The 19,058-nt window shown below is 39.1% G+C and overlaps 1 protein-coding gene across 7 annotated transcripts in view; it reads right to left on the bottom strand.

Moving 5' to 3' along the window:
* znf451 (zinc finger protein 451) overlaps positions 1–19,058 on the bottom strand; it is a 49,837-nt gene that overhangs the window by 26,628 nt on the left and 4,151 nt on the right. For all 7 annotated transcript variants that reach the window (XM_059982260.1, XM_059982266.1, XM_059982265.1 and 4 more), the window contains 3 exons: positions 17,547–17,627; positions 11,709–11,825; positions 1,932–2,043 (listed from right to left, as the gene is read on the bottom strand). In XM_059982260.1, coding sequence (XP_059838243.1) covers positions 1,932–2,043; positions 11,709–11,825; positions 17,547–17,627 — 310 coding nt within the window. The remainder of the gene's footprint in view (positions 1–1,931; positions 2,044–11,708; positions 11,826–17,546; positions 17,628–19,058) is intronic.

The raw sequence follows: 19,058 nt of genomic DNA, 5'->3' as shown, positions 1-19,058 counted from the left end.
ATTGCACACTGTATCTCAATAAATAAACAAACAAACATTAAACTCGATTCCAAGTACAGGTTCATCTTTCATACTCCATGCCCCAATCAGGTTCTTTCCCCTAAATACTCCAGTAGTACATATTGTACATAGGTGCCAATGTCAATCAATGGTTGTGATCCGAATACACCAACCTCCAATCCTCACAAGACTCACCTACTTTCAGAGTCAGCTGAAATTGCAGCATGAACTGTGCAGACACAAAAGTACTAGTTAATTTTTATTGAACCTTCATAATTCTGTGGGAATTTTCATTTCTGCAATGAAATACTTTAACCCACGATGATACTTTACATTTTGAAGATTTTGGCTAATGCCATTGTATCATGACCATAAAGTTTTAACTCCAACTCTTTCCCAAGGTGCAACTTAAAATGCACTGCAATTCACAGTTCTAACCTGGGGAAAGATCGCATTGGTTTCATTTGAGGGTCTGCTGCAGAAATCTGCAAGCCTTAGCGTCTGGAATTGGGTGAGCAGTCAGAAATTGAGGGAGTGGATCAGTTGATCAGGCCCATTGCAGGTGGCGTCCAATAATGCAAAATCTGAGGTACTTCATATGCCAGAGCAAAAATGCAGGTATGAGCTTACTGATATAGAATAAAAGCTTTTTCCAAGAAGCCTTTTTTTAAAAGAAGATTGAGAAGGGGATTCTGAACCATGCAAATGCAAGAAGGACTCATTCTCCATCCTGCCTCACCCTCCACGACCCCAGTCAAAGATTCTTGGGGTCTCTTTCCCTTCCCCTATTACCTATCTAAACCAATTCAGTTCGGTGGAAGATTGGTACAGAGCAAAGAAAGCCTTTCCATTGCGTAAATCACAAATACATGTCCTGATGAAGTGTTTCAGTCTGAAAAGTCAGCTGATTATTCCTATCCATAGATGTTGCCTGATCTATTGAGTTTCTACAGCACATTGTGCTTTCCTCCCATTGCGTGCTTACAAACTCCCCAAGTTGCAGCATAGGTAATTGATTCCCACCAACTGACATCTAACTGCATCCAGCCACTAAGTTCAGTCAAGTAACTAATTTGTTGGCTAGGTCTGACTCTCAACCTACTTTCAAGGAGAGAACCAGATTGTTTGAGATGGATTTCCCATGGTACTTTTTCAGATACTGTATTTTTCTTTTGCCCCTCAATGTATCCATTAGCAGGAGAAGTATTTTTAGCCTCAACATTCAAGCCATCTGCCAGAATTAAATATGTTTCAGCTGCAAGAAAATGTTGCAGCTTTACAATGTCCTGGTCAGACCACACTTGGAGTATTGTGCTTAATTCTGGTTGCCTCATTAAAGGAAGATGTGGAAGCTTTAAAGAGGGTGCAAAAGAGATTCATGAGGTTACTGCCTGGAATAAAGGGCAAGTCTTTTAGCGATAGATTGAGCAAGCTAGGGCTTTTTTTCCTTCAGCCAATGATATATGACGATAAAAGTGGACAAGATTATGAGGGGCATACAGTAGACAGACAGATTCTTTCCCCCAGGACGGAAATGGTCAATACAAGCAGACATAATTTTAAGTTGTTTGGTGGAAAGTAGAGGGATATGTCGAAGATAAGTTATTCACAGAGTGGTGCTGAGTGGAATGCACTGCCACGGGTGGTGGTAAAGGCAGATACATTAGGGGCATTAAAGAGTCTCACAAATGATTTAAAAAAATGGAGGTATATGTAGAAGGGAAGGGTTAGATTGATCTTAGATCAGTCACCTTAAAAAGGTTGATACAACATCATGATCCAAAGGGCCTGTACTGTGGTGGTCTGTTCTACATGTTTGTGAGTACGTGGATGCACTTCTGTAAGACCCTTGGTCCTTTGTTCATACTACTTAGTCACAAGCATTATGATCAACTATAATTGTAATTTATGAAACTCAAGAGGAAGCATACCTGGTACTTTCAGCCACTCATTAACACACTTTCTTGCCTCTTCTGCTGCAGTTTGTCCCTGAATGAACTCCAACTCCTGCAAGCCATGAGCTTGCTGGGAATCTACCTTCTCCTGTGAGTGGAAACACACAGAACTCAGAGGCAAACTCTTCCCAATAGCAAACCAGAGCTGGATAGGGCCATATAGTTTCAGTAAAAAAAACAAGATCAAAAACACTCGATGCTGGAAATCCAAAGTAAAACACACAAAATGCTGGACGAATGCAGCAGATCAGGCAGCATCGATGGAAGGGAATAAACAGCTGACATTTGGGCCCAGACGATTCATCGGGACTTCCTGATATATCAACCATTTATTCCCTTCTATAGATGCTGCCCAACCTGCTAAGGTTCCTCCAACATTTTGTGAGTGTAAAACAATTGGGAGAAGTATTAATGTATTGAGGAAAATAAACTGTATAAGATTAGATTAAACATTTTAAAATAAATTACTTTTAATAGTAACAATAAAACACAAAACAAAATTTGAATATGTTCAAACTTGATTCAGCCACAACTCTCCCCACTCTCCTTCCAACAGAATTAAAACAAATCTTCTTGAGATGTATATCTTTTTTGGGAGAAAATAGGATTGAAGTTTTTCATTGATTCTGTTGTATTTCTTTGTATCTACAGTTCTCTGAATGCCAAAAGGAGGATGAAATCTCAGGATAGACTATGGTAACATGTGTACTTTGAAAACTTATTTACTTTGAATTTGAATAATAAATATGAAAATCTTTCTGGAAGTAATACTATTCCCTTACTCACAGCTGTACTGTATCCTTCAAATCATCCTCTAACTTACGTGGACCTTTTCTTGCTTGCTACTAATCATACGTATTGGTTTCTCTTCTCACTCTTTAACCATTAACTGAATCTTCTATCACTGGCTCATCCCTTACCTATTTGCTACCCCTCATCAAAATGCATCAAGTTTCACAAACACCAAGAACAAACCTCCAATCAAGTGATCGCACCTCTGGTCCACATCATATACTCACCCTCGACTTGATATTAAATACTGGGCCCCTGTCCCAAATTCAGTTACATCAGTAACACAAGATTCTAGAAATCTGGAGCAACAAATGCAAAATTCTAGAGAAACTCAGGAAATCTGGCAGCATCTAAGGAGGGGAATTAACAGTGACCCTTCATCAGAACTGCAAGGGGTACAAGCCAGAATAAGATGGGGAGAGGAGGAGTACAAGCTGGCAGCTGATAGGTGAGATCAGGTGAGGGGGAAGGTGGGTTGAGGGGGGAGCTTCCAACTTCTCTGTTATGTTAGACTGTGATGTTACACTGGAATTGAGCTTCTAGCTGTGTATCTACAGCAGCTTCAATTCTCTTCCATCCACCCACATCAGTTCATCTGCTTCTAGGCCTATCATCCTAACTCAAGTCTTAATTATTTTGACATCCTCCTGACTAGCATCTCTTCTACCCATCATACAAACACTTCTGCCATGACGAAAACTCGTCAATTTGGTTGCTACACATATTAATATCCCAATACAAAATGATGAGATCTCGAAACTGTTCTACAAGGCTCTGCTCTAGCCTTTCTGTGTCCAATGTGCAATTTTGGTTTGATGGAGGTACCAAATAAACGAAACCATCCAAGGAAAACTGCCAAGTTGGCTGAATAATAAGAAGCAAAGAACAATGATTGATGGGAGTTTCAGAGACAAGGTGACTCCTCATACTAAAGTCTTGCACGACTCACTGCTAGGTTTCCTGTCTTTTGTAGTTATTTCCCAAGATAAGGGCTTAAATATAGGAGCCATGGTTATGAAGTTGCAGATGATCCACATCATTGATAGTACATAAAGAAAAAAAGCAGCATATGATAAGTTTTGATCTACTATTTGAGAGGGAGAAGGGAAAATCGGAAGTGCCAGTATTACAGTTGAACAAGGGGGACTATGGAGCTATGAGGGAGGAGTTAGCCAAAGTTGACTGGAAGGATACCCTCGCGGAATAATTCAGAAGGTGCAGGATCAGTTCATTCAAAAGAGGAAGAAAGATTCTAAGGGGAGTAGGGGGCGACTCTGGCTGACAAGGGAAGTCAAGGACAGTATAAAAATAGAAGAGAAGTATAACATAGCAAAGATGAGTGGGAAGCTAGAGAATAGGGAAACTTAAGAGCAAGAGAAGATTACTAAAAAGGCAATGCGGGGAGAAAAGTACGAAGGTAAGCTAGCCAAGAATATAAAGGAGGATAGTAAAAGCTTCTTTAGGTATGTGAAGAGGAAAAGATTAGTCAAGACCAAAGTTGGGCCCATGAAGGCAGAAACAAGTGAATTTATTATAGCGAACAAGGAAATGGCAGACGAGTTGAACAGGTACTTTGGATCTGTCTTCACTAGGGAGAACACAGACAATCTCCCACATGTAATAGAGGCCAGAGGACCTAGGGTAACGGAGGAACTGAAGGAAATTCACATTAGGCAGAAAATGGTGTTGGGTAGACTGATGGGACTGAAGACTGATAATTCCCCAGGGCCTGATGGTCTGCACCCCAGGGTACTTAAAGAGGTGGCTCTAGAAATCGTGGAAGCATTGGTAATCATTTTCCAATGTTCTATAGATTCAGGATCAGTTCCTGAGGATTGGAGGATAGCTAATTTTATCCCACTTTTTAAGAAAGGATGGAGAGAGAAAACGGAATTATAGACCAGTTAGCCTGACATCAGTGGTGGGGAAGATGCTGGAGTCAATTATAAAAGATGAAATAACGGCACATTTGGATAGCATCAACAGGATCGGTCCAAGTCAGCAAGGATTTGCATAGGGGAAATTATGCTTGACTAATCTTCTGGAATTTTTTGAGGATGTAACTATGAAAATGGACAAGGGAGAGCCAGTGGATGTAGTATACTTGGACTTTCAGAAAGCCTTTGACAAGGTCTCACATAGATTAGTGGGCAAAATTAAAGCACATGGTATTGGGGGTAGGGTACTCACATGGATAGAAAATTGGTTGGCAGACAGGAAACAAAGAGTAGGGATTAACGGGACCTTTACAGAATGGCAGGCAGTGACTAGTGGGGTACCGCAAGGCTCGGTGCTGGGACTGCAGCTATTTACAATATACATTAATGATTTAGATGAAGGGATTAAAAGTAACATTAGCAAATTTGCAGACGACACAAAGCTGAGTAGTAGTGTGAAATATGAGGAGGATGTTAGGAGAATGCAGGGCGACTTGGACAGGTTGGGTGAGTGCACAGATGCATGGCAGATGCAGTTTAATGTGGATAAATGTGAGGTTATCCTCTTTGGTGTCAAGAACAGGAAGGCAGATTACTATCTGAATGATGTCAAGTTAGGAAAAGGGGAAGTACAACGAGATCTAGGTGTCCTTGTTCATCAGTCACTGAAAGTAAGCATGCAGGTACAGCAGGCAATGAAGAAAGCTAATGGCATGTTGGCCTTCATAACAAGGGGAGTTGAGTATAGGAGCAAAGCGGTCCTTCTGCAGCTGTACAGGGCCCTGGTGAGACCACACCTGGAGTATTGTGTTCAGTTTTGGTCTCCAAATTTGAGGAAGGACATTCTTGCTATTGAGGGAGTGCAGTGTAGGTTCACGAGGTTAATTCCCAGAATGGCGGGACTGTCATATGTTGAAAGATTGGAGCTACTGGGCTTGTATACACTGGAATTTAGAAGGATGAGAGGGGATCTGATTGAAATATATAAGATTATTAAGGGATTGGACACGCTAGAGGCAGGAAACATGTTCCCGATGTTGGGGGACTCCCGAACCAGAGGCCACAGTTTAAGAATAAGGGGTAGGCCATTTAGAACAGAGTTGAGGAAAAACTTTTTCACCCAGAGAGTTGTGGATCTATGGAATGCTCTGCCTCAGAAGGCAGTGGAGGCCAATTCTCTGGATGCTTTCAAGAAAGTTAGATAGAGCTCTTAAAGATAGCGGAGTCAAGGGATATGGGGAGAAGGCAGGAATGGGGTACTGATTGTGGATGATCAGCCATGATCACATTGAATGGCGGTGCTGGCGCAAAGGGCCGAATGGCCTACTCCTGTACCTATTGTCTATTGCAGAGAGACATAGACTGGCTGGCTCAATAAGCACCAAATGAGCAAATGCAACACAAGGAACTGTACCAAGCTGTGAGTAACTGGATTACACTGCATAATTTAGGCCACTGTATAACAAGATTTAAAAAAAAACAAGATGCAGAGAAGATTCGTATGGATGTTGCTGGGGTTGGAAATTTTAAACTACAAAGAGAATACAGCTGGAGTAAATTGTTTTTTCAGAACAAGAGAAGGACAAGGGAAACTTTAACTGAAGCACATAAAATTAGGAGCCCTGGTAACGCAAGCTATAAAAATTCACTTCTCAGAGTGACCAATAACTGAGGAAAGAGGTGAGAAAAAGATTCATGGAAGTTCAGGGAGTAAAAGGCAGGAGCCTGGAATGCATTGCCCAAAAGTATAGCAAAAGAGAAGAAAATACATTTATAAATTACTTTACAAAGAACTCAGTATGCCACAGACAGAAGGACATATCACCCCAAGTGTACAAGGCTCTACTTTCCAAACAGCCTTGATGTCATTGCTCCCAAATTCTCCACCAACTTTATTCTAGTATCCCATTAAGATTGGACTTCTGGAAAAATCTTTTAAATAATCCATTTTTGATTCTACAGATCACATACAAGAACCAAAAGAAAACAGATGTGCCTACATCTGAACAATAAAGGTTAATACATTGAATATAAGATATCAGACGAGTGAAAAATAGGACATCAAGTCAGAGTAAAAGCTTGATGGATAAAGACTTAATATCCTCTACATTTTTTATTGCCAAAGATTGTCAGCTTTTTCTATTAATCAGTTCTGCTCAAATATCCAACTGCCTCCTCACTCTTACTGACCCCATCTGGAATATTAACTTTCCATTTATACCTCACTTTCCTTTTATAGGCAGAACTCAGTGATGGTCACTAACTTTCACCTTTTAAGATGAATTTGCCATTGTGTCATTCCTTCTGACATATGCACACAGTTCCTAAAATGGATAAAAGAGCCCAGCCTCTTGTTCTGGAGCTGAGAATTCAAACCTGCTGAATTCACTTAATGCATCATTGAAACATAGATTCAGAAATGGATTAGGAGATTAAATATCTAAGAGCTTTTCCCTCTGATGAGCATTCTTTAATTGTGGGGCACAACATAAAGGATTGGCTATTTAGTTCTGAGATGCAAATTCGCTTAATTTCATTAAACTTTGGAATGCTTCCTCCCAAAAGGCTGTGTCTATTAAATTGTTGTAATTAAGATTAAAAGATAATCACATAAATAAGAGAATCAAAGCAATGATGAGATAGCAAAGTGAACTGGAAGCACAGAATCAAACTATACCCGAATACAGCTTCTGATGAAGGGTCTCAGCCTTCATCCTCCAGCAGTAGGTACTTGTTACACTGGATTTCCAGCATCTGCAGATTATTTTGTGTTTATTCTATTCATGATCTGGACTTAATTCTTAAACCTTAATATTTTTAATTTTATTAGTACCCAAATCTAACCTACAAATTCTCTTGACTCAGTAATCTTGATATTAAATTTCCTTCAAGAACAATGGGACAATTTTTAATTTGAGTTGAAGTATTATGTCATTAAAAACAAACAAGACTTTAAATGTAAGTAGACAATTACATAAATACAAGGAACAGTTTGACCAAGGTAGATTACTTAAGGGCAATTCAAGGCAAGCCATTAAAAAAAATTTCATAATTCTGCATGTAAATAAGTGCCACTGAGAAATACGCAGAGAAGGCGTTTTGTTGATAGTTAACTGACAACAAACGATACTGTATTAAAAAAAAACTTCAAATGTTGCCAAGAGTAATGGAGTGTTTTGCATGCGAGTTAGCAAGCCGTTTTGAATGAATTTCTACAATCATTAGCATCAAAGCTTCATGGATAATCACCCATGAATGAATTTGATAAAAGGACAAAGCATAATACAATAAAGCATGCTTCAGATGCAAAGCCTTGACAAGAAAATTAACTGGGAAGATAAAAGGAGTCCCACCAATTATTGAAAGGCTTAGATAAACTGTAAGCACTGAGGATGTTTCCAGCAGTGGGAGAGTCTATGACCACAGGGCACAGCCTTGGAATAAAGGGACATTCCTTCAGAACAGAGATGAGGGGGATTTTCTAAGCCAGAGAGTACTGAGTCCATGGAATTTATTACCACAAATGGCTGTGGAAGCCCAAGTCACTGAGTATATTTAAAGCAAGGTTGATAGTTAATTAGTAAGGGCACCAAAGGTTATGGGAAGAAGTGGGAGAATGAGGTTGAGAGAGAACATAAGTCATCTGTGATGGAATGGCAGAACAGACTCGATGGGCTGAATGGTCTAATTCTGCTCCTATACCTAATGAAGCCCATAAAAGGGGATACAGACAGGTTAAGCCAATGTGCAAACAAAATGACAAATGAAGTAAATGCAATGTACTCACTTCCTTTCAGAAGTAGATCAAACATTCTCCATTAGATGGCAAAAAACTTGTAAATGTTGAGTATACAGAGGTATAGGAATGTCTTTGTACATTAAGTGCAAATTAACATGCAGAAGTAACATGAAGAAAAAAAACTGAATTTCTACAAAAGGTTTGGAGTAAAAAAGAATTGGAAAGACTTGCTGCAATCACACAACATGGCTGGAATACTATGGCTGTTTTGGTCTCCATACCTACAACACAACAGAGTTGGCTTAAATACGGAATAATATTGATTTACCAGATTGATCAAAGGGATCACAGTGATGCCCTAAGGAACACAGGAATAAAGGTGACAAGCTCAATTAATTGGAAATAAGAATAATGAGAGCCAATCTCACTGAAACATACATAACTCAAAGAAATTGGGAGGGCAGCTGCTTTGAAGTTACAGCCTCTATTTGGAACAGTTAAAATTAAAGATCCTCACGTCAGGATCAGAGGCTGTTCATTAGGGAATGATGCAGGAAAACTTCACATGCAATAATGCAAAAATTAATGCAAGTGTGTTGAACGACCAAGATTTTGGAAGATTTGATGAATCGAAGCTGATATGAAAAGGATCGTAATGCAGACTTGAGACAAATAATTAGCTGTATCATTATTGAAATGTATACTGAGTAGCCACTTTATTAGTTACAACAGTACCTCTGCTCATTAATGCAAATATCTAATCAACCAATCATGTGGCAGCAACTCAAGGCATAAAAAGCATGCAGATATGGTCAAGAGGTTCAGGCCAACTATCAGAATGGGGAAGAAATATGATTTAAGTGACATTGACTGTGCCAGAAAGGGCGGTTTGAGTATCTCAGAAACTGCTGATCACCTGGAATTTTCACACGTAACAGTCTCTAGGTTTTACAGAAAATGGTGGGCAAAACAAAAACCTCCCACTGAGCGGCAGTTCTGTGGGCAAAAATGCCTTGTTAATGAGAGAAGTTAGAGAATGGGCAGACTAGTTCAAGCTGACAGGAAAATGACAGTAACTCAACAACAGCAATGTCCAGAAGAGCATCCCTGAATGCACAACACTTTGAAGCTTGAAGTGGATGAGCGACAGCAGAAAACCATGAATATACACTCAGTGGCCACTGTATTAGACATGAGGTACCTAATAAACTGGCCATTAAGTGTAGAGCAGACTTGAGAAACTATATTAACTTCCATGCTGTGTCACATTGCTACCTTATCCCTCCACTTTGAATGAATCAAGAACCCCGTCCATTTTTAAGCCTATAATACACTAGGTGGCAGTCTACACACAAGAAAATGCTTCATATAGTGCCTTCCTGATAAAGACATCTTAAAACATTTGTTTGACCATCTTTAACTCATCAATAAACACTTCTGATTCTCATTTCTGTTCATGATCTGCAGCTGAGCAAAGTGGTAAAATATACTTGGTAAAAAGATTTCTCTCAACTCCCCCGCGCCCACCCCCCGGAACTTCAGTCAATGAACAACTTTTAAAGGATATCAAATGTAGGAGCAGAATTAGGCCATTCAGCCCACCAAGTGTGCTCTGCTATTCCATTATGGGTGATTTATTATCCCACTCAACTCCATTCTCCTGCCTTCTCCCCAAAACCTTTCAAACCCCGACTAATCAAGAAACCATCAACCTCTGCTTTAAATATACCCAACCACTTGGCCTCCACACCCATCTGTGGGAATGAATTTCACAGATTCACTGTCCTCTGGCTGAAGAAAGACCTTTTCATCCATGTTCTAAAGGGAAATTCTTGTATTCTGAGGCTGTGCCTCTAGTCCGAGACTCCCTCACTATAGGGAACATAGTCTCCACTGGATACTCTACGCGCCCCCCCACCAACATTCTTTTAATCCCCAATGAGTTGAGTTCAGGCCTAGATTATACAAAACAGGCTTACAAAAAAGAGTAGTGTGATAATAACCAGGTACTGACTGTGTGATTGACCTGAATACCCTCGGTCTACAGAATCTTTTTGTTTTAAATGGATTCTTATACATTGTGAGCATCACATCACTAGTACAGCTGGCATTTACACTAGATATGACAGCTGTTCTAAAATTTATCCAAAAGTGTCCCTTTCAGTGATATTCTTCACTATGTCACCTGCTCAGTACCCACTGAAAAGCTGACTTCAGTTTTCTGCTCAAGTCTCAAGAATCAAGTTTAAACGCATAATCTTCTGACTCAGAAGTTCAGAGTGGCACCAAACAAGCCATGAATGATACGCGGCCTATCCAAGAACATAAAAAATTCATTCAGACTAAGTCTATTTGAAATAAATCAACTCAAAATAATCACACAGTAAAACCTTAAACACAGTAAAACACAGTGGCAACTTTTCCACTTCATTTGTAACCCATTTCCTTTTGCACCAATGAAGATGTCTGCAAGGGTATTATCTAAAGGAAACAGTGCATCAACCTGTCAATGCTTGATAGACAGCACCTCCTAATAATAATGCAATAACAATAACAACCTTGGAGGAGAACATCAGCAGGTACAGAGAAATAGCACAATAGGCAACTCACTTTGGTCCCATAACATCCCAATTTCAAACTGCATTTTTGTTTACTCTATTTTGTGGGGTCAAATTAATAGAACGTAAAACAGTGTAGCATAGTACAAGCTCTTCAGCTCACGATATAGTGCGGACTGCTTAATCTATTCCAAAATCAATCTAACCTTTCCCTTCCACATAGGCTTCAAGTTGTCTTTCATCCATGTGCTTATCTAAGAATCTCTTAAATGACTCTAATATATTGCCTCTACCTCAACCCTTGATAGCACATTCTATGCACCCATCATTCCTGTGTAAAACCTTCTCTAATATCCACCCCCCCCCCCCACACCTATACTTTCCTCCAATTACCTTAAAGTTATGTCCCCTCCTAGTAACCATTTCCACCCTGGGAAAAGTGTCTGGCTATCCCCTCGACCTATGTCTCTTACCATCTTGTACACCTCTAACAAGGCACCTCTCACCCTTGATTGCTCTAAAGAGAAAACCCCCAATGAAAAGCTCTGCAGCGTGCAGAGGCACAAGAAGCAAAATCAACATCATTGCATTGTGAAATCTGGATGTGTCAACCCTTTAATCAACGTGCATCAGGTTTCTATGTTTATTATCAGGTTTATCTATGTTTTTCTTCAAAAAAAAACCCCTCATTTCCAAAACCTTCATATGAATACAAGGCAGAATTTACTTGAAAAGCTTTGCATTTTTCTTCTTTCAGCTGCTTCTCAACCTCTACGTGACGTGCCACACGGTCCAATGTTGACAAAACTCTTGCCTTTTGCCAATCAATGTGATCTTTTGGTCTCTAGGAAAAAGAAAGCAAATACCAACTGTGTAATTTTTACAACACACTATTTTGTCCTAATTTTGGTAATGTTATTGTCACAGATGTCCGTTGCCTAACCTTTAGATGCCTAAGGGTATTAATGATACTCCTCTAAACAAAGAATCTCAGTATAATGTTGTACAAGAGGCAGCCATTTCATCATTGTACCCACAATTACTCTTTTGAAGAATTAGACCCACTCTGCCAATATTTTTCTTGCCACAACCTTCAAAATCCTTTCTGAAGATTATTGCTGAATCCCTTTCTGAAAGAGAGCAAGACCACTGCAATTCCTTGTGTGGCCTGGAGACTTCTTTTGCATGTGGTTTTCAATCTGATTGTTCCAATTACCAATGTAATTCTCACTACAAAACTACTCTTCTACACTACACTACTCTTCTTCTTTCAAAACCCATCATGATTTACAGCATTTGTAAGCTTTCTTCTCATCCTCTCTACTCCAAGAAAAGCAATCCATTCCTCTTCATATCCTCACGAGCTAATCACAATTCCAGCAACAATCCAGTAAAGGTGGCCCCCATTTTTCAAACGTTCGCTTCAGAACAGCTCGCTGTTACAAAAGACCTACATTAGTACAATACCCGATTTCGCTAACCAAAGAGTATTTTCACTTTTACGGGAAAAAAGGTGCCCGTTTTATACTTGTGTTTACCCTGAGAAAGACGACCATAACCGTGAAGCCTTGTGTGGGCAGTTGTGTGCGCATGCACTTAAGTGCCTATTCATTTCATTTTTAAATCTTTTTATTAATTATTGAAGAATAATAAAAATAAGATACATTATTGTATATAATGACATATTGACTTAAAGAATTAAATAAGCAAATAACTGATTAACAAAGCTAAGCAATATGTCAATAATAAGAAGAGAAAATCAAGTGTTAAGAATTTTTTTTTTGAAAGAAAAAGGAGGAAAAAAAAAAGAACCCCTACTAACTAAAAAAAAACAAACAACAAAACCCACTGGGAGCACAACCTCAGAGCTATACAGTGTACGTGCCTGTTTGTTTTCTCCAAATCGATTTCAGCTCGCTGTCTTCCCAATTTTGGTAAGTGAAACTACACCATAAATAAAATATTTCTACTTTATATAGGCTGTATATTTATCACATCATTCCTGCTTTTACTATATGTTTGTGTTATTTGGTAGGTTATTTTTTGGGTCTGGGAACACTCAAAAATTTTTCCCATATAAATTAACGGTAATTGCTTCTTCGCTTTACGACATTTCAGCTTACAAACAGTTTCATAGGAACGCTCTACCTTCAGATAGCGGTGTAAGCCTGTAAATGTCATCTGCACCTTTAAGGCTTTTATACAATCCATCGAGTCCATACTAATTCAAACAATAACTCCACTATGCTGCTAATTTCCTATGTAAACTTATTCACGCCATATTCCCAACAATTCATTCTGGATTCCATCACTCACTGACATACTATGGACAAGAAACAATGGTTGAATGCCAGTTCCTCGCAAGTCTAATGTCTTTGGAGAAATCCGCATAGTCACAGGAAGTACACGTAAATTCTAAATCAGCACAGAAATTAGGACTGAACTCAGGTCAGTAGAGCCGCAGAGTTGCAAGACTGCATCACTGTGCTGTCCAGGGCATGACTCCAAATTGTTTTTTTTTAAAAAAAGACAAAAACTTAACATTACTTTCTTGCTTTTGTGTTCTATTTAAAAGTCAACAATCACAGATGCTTTTTTTAGAAATAATATTGAGTAGTCCAGCAACTTCTTAGAATATTGCGTTTTTATAGATCACCTCCTTGTGTGAAGGATATGCAAGCTTTAGAGAGGGTGCAGAGGTTGGTTTATCAGGATGCTGCCTGGATTAGAGAGCATGTCTGATGAGAATAGGTTGAGTGAGCTACAGCTTTTCTCCTTGAGTGAAGGAAAACAAGAGGTAACTGATAGAGGTGTACAAGATGATAAGAGGCATAGATTGAGTGGACAGCCAGAATCTTTCCCAGGTCAGAAATGGCTAATAAAATGAGCACAAATGTTAGTGTATTTGGAGCAAAGTATGGCAGCAGGGTGACGCAATGTCAGAAGCAAGTTGTTTTGTTTTAAAAAAACTGAGTGGTAGGTGTGTGGAACTTGCTGCCACGTGTGCTGGCAGAGGCAGATATTTTAGGGACATTTAAGGGACACTTAAATTGGCACATGTATGGAAGAAAAGTGATTGCGGAGCAGGCTGAAAGGTCAGCATAGCACCATGGCTCCAAGGGCCTGCACTGTTCTATGTTCTCATCAGCAAGCGCCCCTGGCCTCCGTTCCTGTATACCCCACTTAAAATTTTATTTAATCTACATTGCCGAATTTTTATTGAAATTTTCATTTCCCACATTACAGTTTGAGTCTATCTTTACCTTCCTGAAATCTGTAATTATCCAACTCCAATGGTCTATCTTTGGCTGCCACCTTCTGATTCATCTGCCACTCTTCTACTCACAACTACGAAGGGTCCTGATGAAGGGTCACGGCCCAAAATGTTGACTGTACTTCTTCCTATAGATGCTGCCTGCCCTGCTGTGTTCCACCAGCATTTTGTGTGTGTCACTACTACGCAACTTGTTTGCTCCACCATCTGGTTCTTTTTGCCATTTATAAACGTGCAGACTACTTGTTCAACTTCAATGCTGGATGAATGGAAATTTCCCCCATGAAATACTGGAAAGGAAGTATTTTCAGAACCCACTGTGGACTCCTTTCTTGAACATGGATGAAATTGCTAAATTGAAATGGAACGCTGCGTGCAGGAAGAAAGCACAACTGAATAGTTTTAATAAGGAATAAAAGAAATGTAATATATTATGCACTCAGTGGCCACTTAATTAGGTACATCTGCTCGTTAATGCAAATATCTAATCAGCCAAACATGTGACAGCAACTAAAATGGATAAAAGAATGCAGACATGATCAAGAAGTCCAGATGTTGTTCATACCAAGCATCAGAATGGGAAAAAAACATGACCTACATGACTTTGACCATGGAATGATTGATGGTGCTAGATGGGCTGGTTTGAGTATTAAAGAAACTGCTGATTAGGCTATTTGACCCATCAAGTATGTTCTGCCATTTCATCAAGGCTGATCCATTTTTTCCTCAGCCCCAATCTCCTGCCTCCCTCACCCAGTATCCCTTCAGAAAAGGAGAAAAGTCGTGGAGGGGTTGTCTATGGAGTCTTTGTGGATGGAAGTTAGGAATAGGAAGGGGTCAATAACTCTACTGGGTGCTTTTTCATAGACCACCCAATAGTAACAGGGACTTCGAGGAGAAGAAAGGGAGACAGAAAGGTGTAATGATAACAGGGTTGTTGTGGTCAGAGATTTTAATTTCCCAAATATTGATTGGCATCTCCTTACAGTGAGGGGTTCAGAAGGGGTGGAGTTTGTTAGGTGTGCTCAGGAAGGTTTAACACAGTATGTGGATAAGCCTACAAGAGGAGAGGCTGTACTTGATCTGGTATTGGGAAATGAACCTGGTCAGGTGTCAGGTCTCTCAGTCAGAGAGCATTTTGGAGATAGTGATCACAATTTTATCTCCTTTACCATAGCATTGGAGAGGGATAGGAACAGAGAAGTTAGGAAAATGTTTAATTGGAGTAAGGGGAACTATGAGGCTACCAGGCAGGAACTTGAAAGCATAAATTGGAAACAGATGTTCTCAGGGAGATGTACGGAAGAAATGTGGCAAATGTTTAGGGGATATTTGCATGGGGTTCTGAGTAGGTACGTTCCAATGAGACATAGAAAGGATGGATGGGTACAGGAACCATGGTGTACAAAGGCTCTTGTAAATCTAGTCAAGCTTACGAAAGGTTCAAAAACCTAGGCAATGATAGAGATCGAGAAGATTATAAGGCTAACAGGAAGAACCTTAAGAATAAAATTAAGAGAGCCAGAGGGGGCCATGAGAAGGCCTTGGGGACAAGATTAAGGAAAACCCCAAGGCATTCTACAAGTATGTGAAGAGCAGGAGGATAAGACGTGACAGAATAAGACCAGTCAAGTGTGACAGTGGAAGAGTGTGTATGGAACTGGAGGAGATAGAGTATGTACTTAATGGGTCCGTATACAACTCCCATCAGGGTCTTCTTACCCTTGGAATTCCTGAGCTCTATCCACAATGATTCATTACCTTCTGACCTTAAGTCACCTCTAATGATTTGATTTCACTTATAACCAAAGCAATCTCTTCCAGCCCTGTAGCCTGCTACTGACATTTTCCTCCAATTCTAACTACTTCTACATCCTCAATTCTTCATCAATGGTGCCAATATTCAGTCTCCTAAATCTTTGGTCACTTATCCCAATCCCTCTTTCCGTGGTTGTGGACTTATTTTTCAAAACACTTCTGTGAAGAGTTTTTGGACAATGCAAAATGCCTGTGTTCAGTTCCATACACTAAATCAAATCTCTCTGTAGTAACCTGACCAGGTCATTGATACATAAAGAATAGTAACAAATTCCCCCTCCTGGAATCCAGCACCAACCTGATTTTCTCAATCTACCTACATGTTGAAGTCCCTCATGACTATTGTAACATTGCCCTTTTGCCATGCATTTTCTATATTGTGGAAGCTGAAAATGTAATAAAATCAGTTACAAATACTCAAGCAATTTAACAGAGAGAAGAATTAACATTTCAGACCAATAATATTTTATAAGAATCGTGCTAATTCTGACCCTGCAAAACATTACTGTACCACTCTCTTCACTTCGAGGGAATAAAACTCTCAACTTTGTCCTTTCCTAATTATGTGATCTTGGTGCCACTGTTTTTCTTTAATCTCCTGTTTTTCAATTTCCCTAACAGGTCAATTATGGCATATTTTATGAAATGGCTTTGAGCTCCATGCACTGAAGAACACTTATCAAAATCCTACAGTGCTTCTAAGAATCAATTTTTCTTGCATTAATTTCAAAAGTTGTAAATATGCATAAGCACATTGACATGGGATTAAATTTACACATGTTCCACAAGCAGGTTTCCCTCTTTCAAAAATCAATAAATCAGTTTTTCAATTAAAAAGTGCAGAGTTTTATGGCTAATATTAATGACACCAACATCTTTTGAATACTTTGTAGAAACAAAATTAAAATTCTCTCAAACTGCGATGTGAGTTCTATTGATTTTTTTGAGCAAGCCTCTAAATATTTCACCAATAATGTAACTGCTAAACCAGTGTTTAAAATTTAAAGCTTTTCATAATCCACATCAACATAGTTTTTCATTCCTTTCTTACTTGTTCACTTACATATACTAGCTTCTCCTCATCCACTTTTAATAGCTACTATTGGTTCCAACATGCAAGCCTTATGAATGATTGTGAATTAACAGTTTCAAAAGAACTTAGATGCCCAACTGGTCCACGCTGTTGACTCTGTTTCATAGCAAAACCCATCACTGCAAGCCATCAACTGTCTGTCCTTCCTCCTTCAGTATCCTTGCCCAACTTTTAACTGCAGCTGACATGTTCATCTCAATTACTCCATCGTAGCAAATTGCACACTGTAACTACTCCTGAGTGAAAAAAGTTTTTTTTAATTGAATTTCCTTTTGGATAGGTCATGGATCGATCACCTTATTGTCTAGTTTGATTTACATCATTTGAATAGAACCATCTTTAGTGAATTTCTCCCCATTAAATACCTTTGTAATACTCACTCTGCTGCGCTGTTTGTTTCCTTCATTGTCTTCATCATCTGAGAGATCAATACACTCCAAAACAGGCCTCAATGGCTGTTCCTTTTATCACAAAAAGAAAACTTGGTTACTTCAGACATATTTCAACACAAATTTGCTGCACTACACCTCACCATTACTCCATCAGAAACAGATCCACATGCAAGGGTCTGCTGTTCCTTAGCCAAAAAGCTGTATTACAAAGTAATTCCTGCAACCATGGAGATACCAGCTCATCAGTTACGTCACCAATCGGAAGTATCCTGGATTGACTCCATGAGTCTTAATCAAAGACATTCCACCACTGCACCTCCCCCCCCCCCCCAGCCCATGCAGCCTACCCTTCTAATTTCCTTCCTAGTTCTGATAAAGGATCTTCAACCTGAAACATCAACTGTCTTCCATAACCCACGCGTACAGCCGACTTGCTAGTATTTCCAGCAGCCTCTGTTTTTACTTTCTATTTCCAGCATCTGCAGATCTTTAAATTTTCATTTACTTGCTTTGTGCTTCCCAATGTCAAATGTAAAATAAGAAAAAAATAATTAAAGGTTATTTTAAAAGAAAAGAAAAAATAATTAAGGGTTCCTTCAAAAAACAAACCATTATCATGTTTTGGCTGGAAATTTCCACCCCATAATCATTAGAGAATGATTTCTTTCCAAGACATCAATTAGGGAACAGCACTTAAGACAAAGAACAAGAGTTAAAAGGATGTTTTAAAAGCCTAAGCTAAAGATTGCTATACCAGCACAACCTATCCATTCTACAAGAGACTCGCAGAAAAATTAAAGATTAGATTTGCTTTTATTCTGCCACATGTACTGTACATCAAAACACACAGTGAAATGTATTGCTTGCATTAAATCAATTCAGCAATGATTGCACTGGGCAGCCTGCTTCCAGCACCAACATTGCATGCCCACAACTTGTTAACTCTAATACGTATGGCTTTGGAACTATATAATATGCAGAAATAAAGATCATGTCAATAGTACTGGAAAAAGAGCAAAACAAGAAGAGTCATGTGAAGCGTAAAATCAAGGTGAATCTGCAGGAATAACTCCTGGTTCTACACCGAACTAAATTACATGCAATGTAGTCAATATGATTAAGATAGCTGAACAGATTAGCTGTATGAAGACTTGATGAATATGCTAATAGACTACATGAAGAAAATTTACAGATGGTTTTAATGTTTTGCAGAACACAATTCAGGAAAGACTAAATTAATTCAAAGTGCAAAATGTGGATGAATGCACTTAGGTGATGACCTTGCCTTGAATGTACTTGGTTAATGGATTCTGAAAGCTAGACGGATAAGGCACAAAACAATGAAATACTCCTCAATCAATGAGGAATTTTATTTTTGTAAATAAGGTGCTACAAATTAACCATCTTAGCTTTAATGACAGCTCATTCTCAGACATCATACAAAGCTGGAGAAGCAGCTTAGGCTTTCTACTGTAGCTCAAGTGACCAGAAAATGCAGGA

This window comes from Hypanus sabinus, chromosome 10 (assembly GCF_030144855.1).
Source record: "Hypanus sabinus isolate sHypSab1 chromosome 10, sHypSab1.hap1, whole genome shotgun sequence".
Lineage (NCBI taxonomy): Eukaryota > Metazoa > Chordata > Chondrichthyes > Myliobatiformes > Dasyatidae > Hypanus > Hypanus sabinus.
This window is presented reverse-complemented; position numbering and strand designations above follow the sequence as displayed.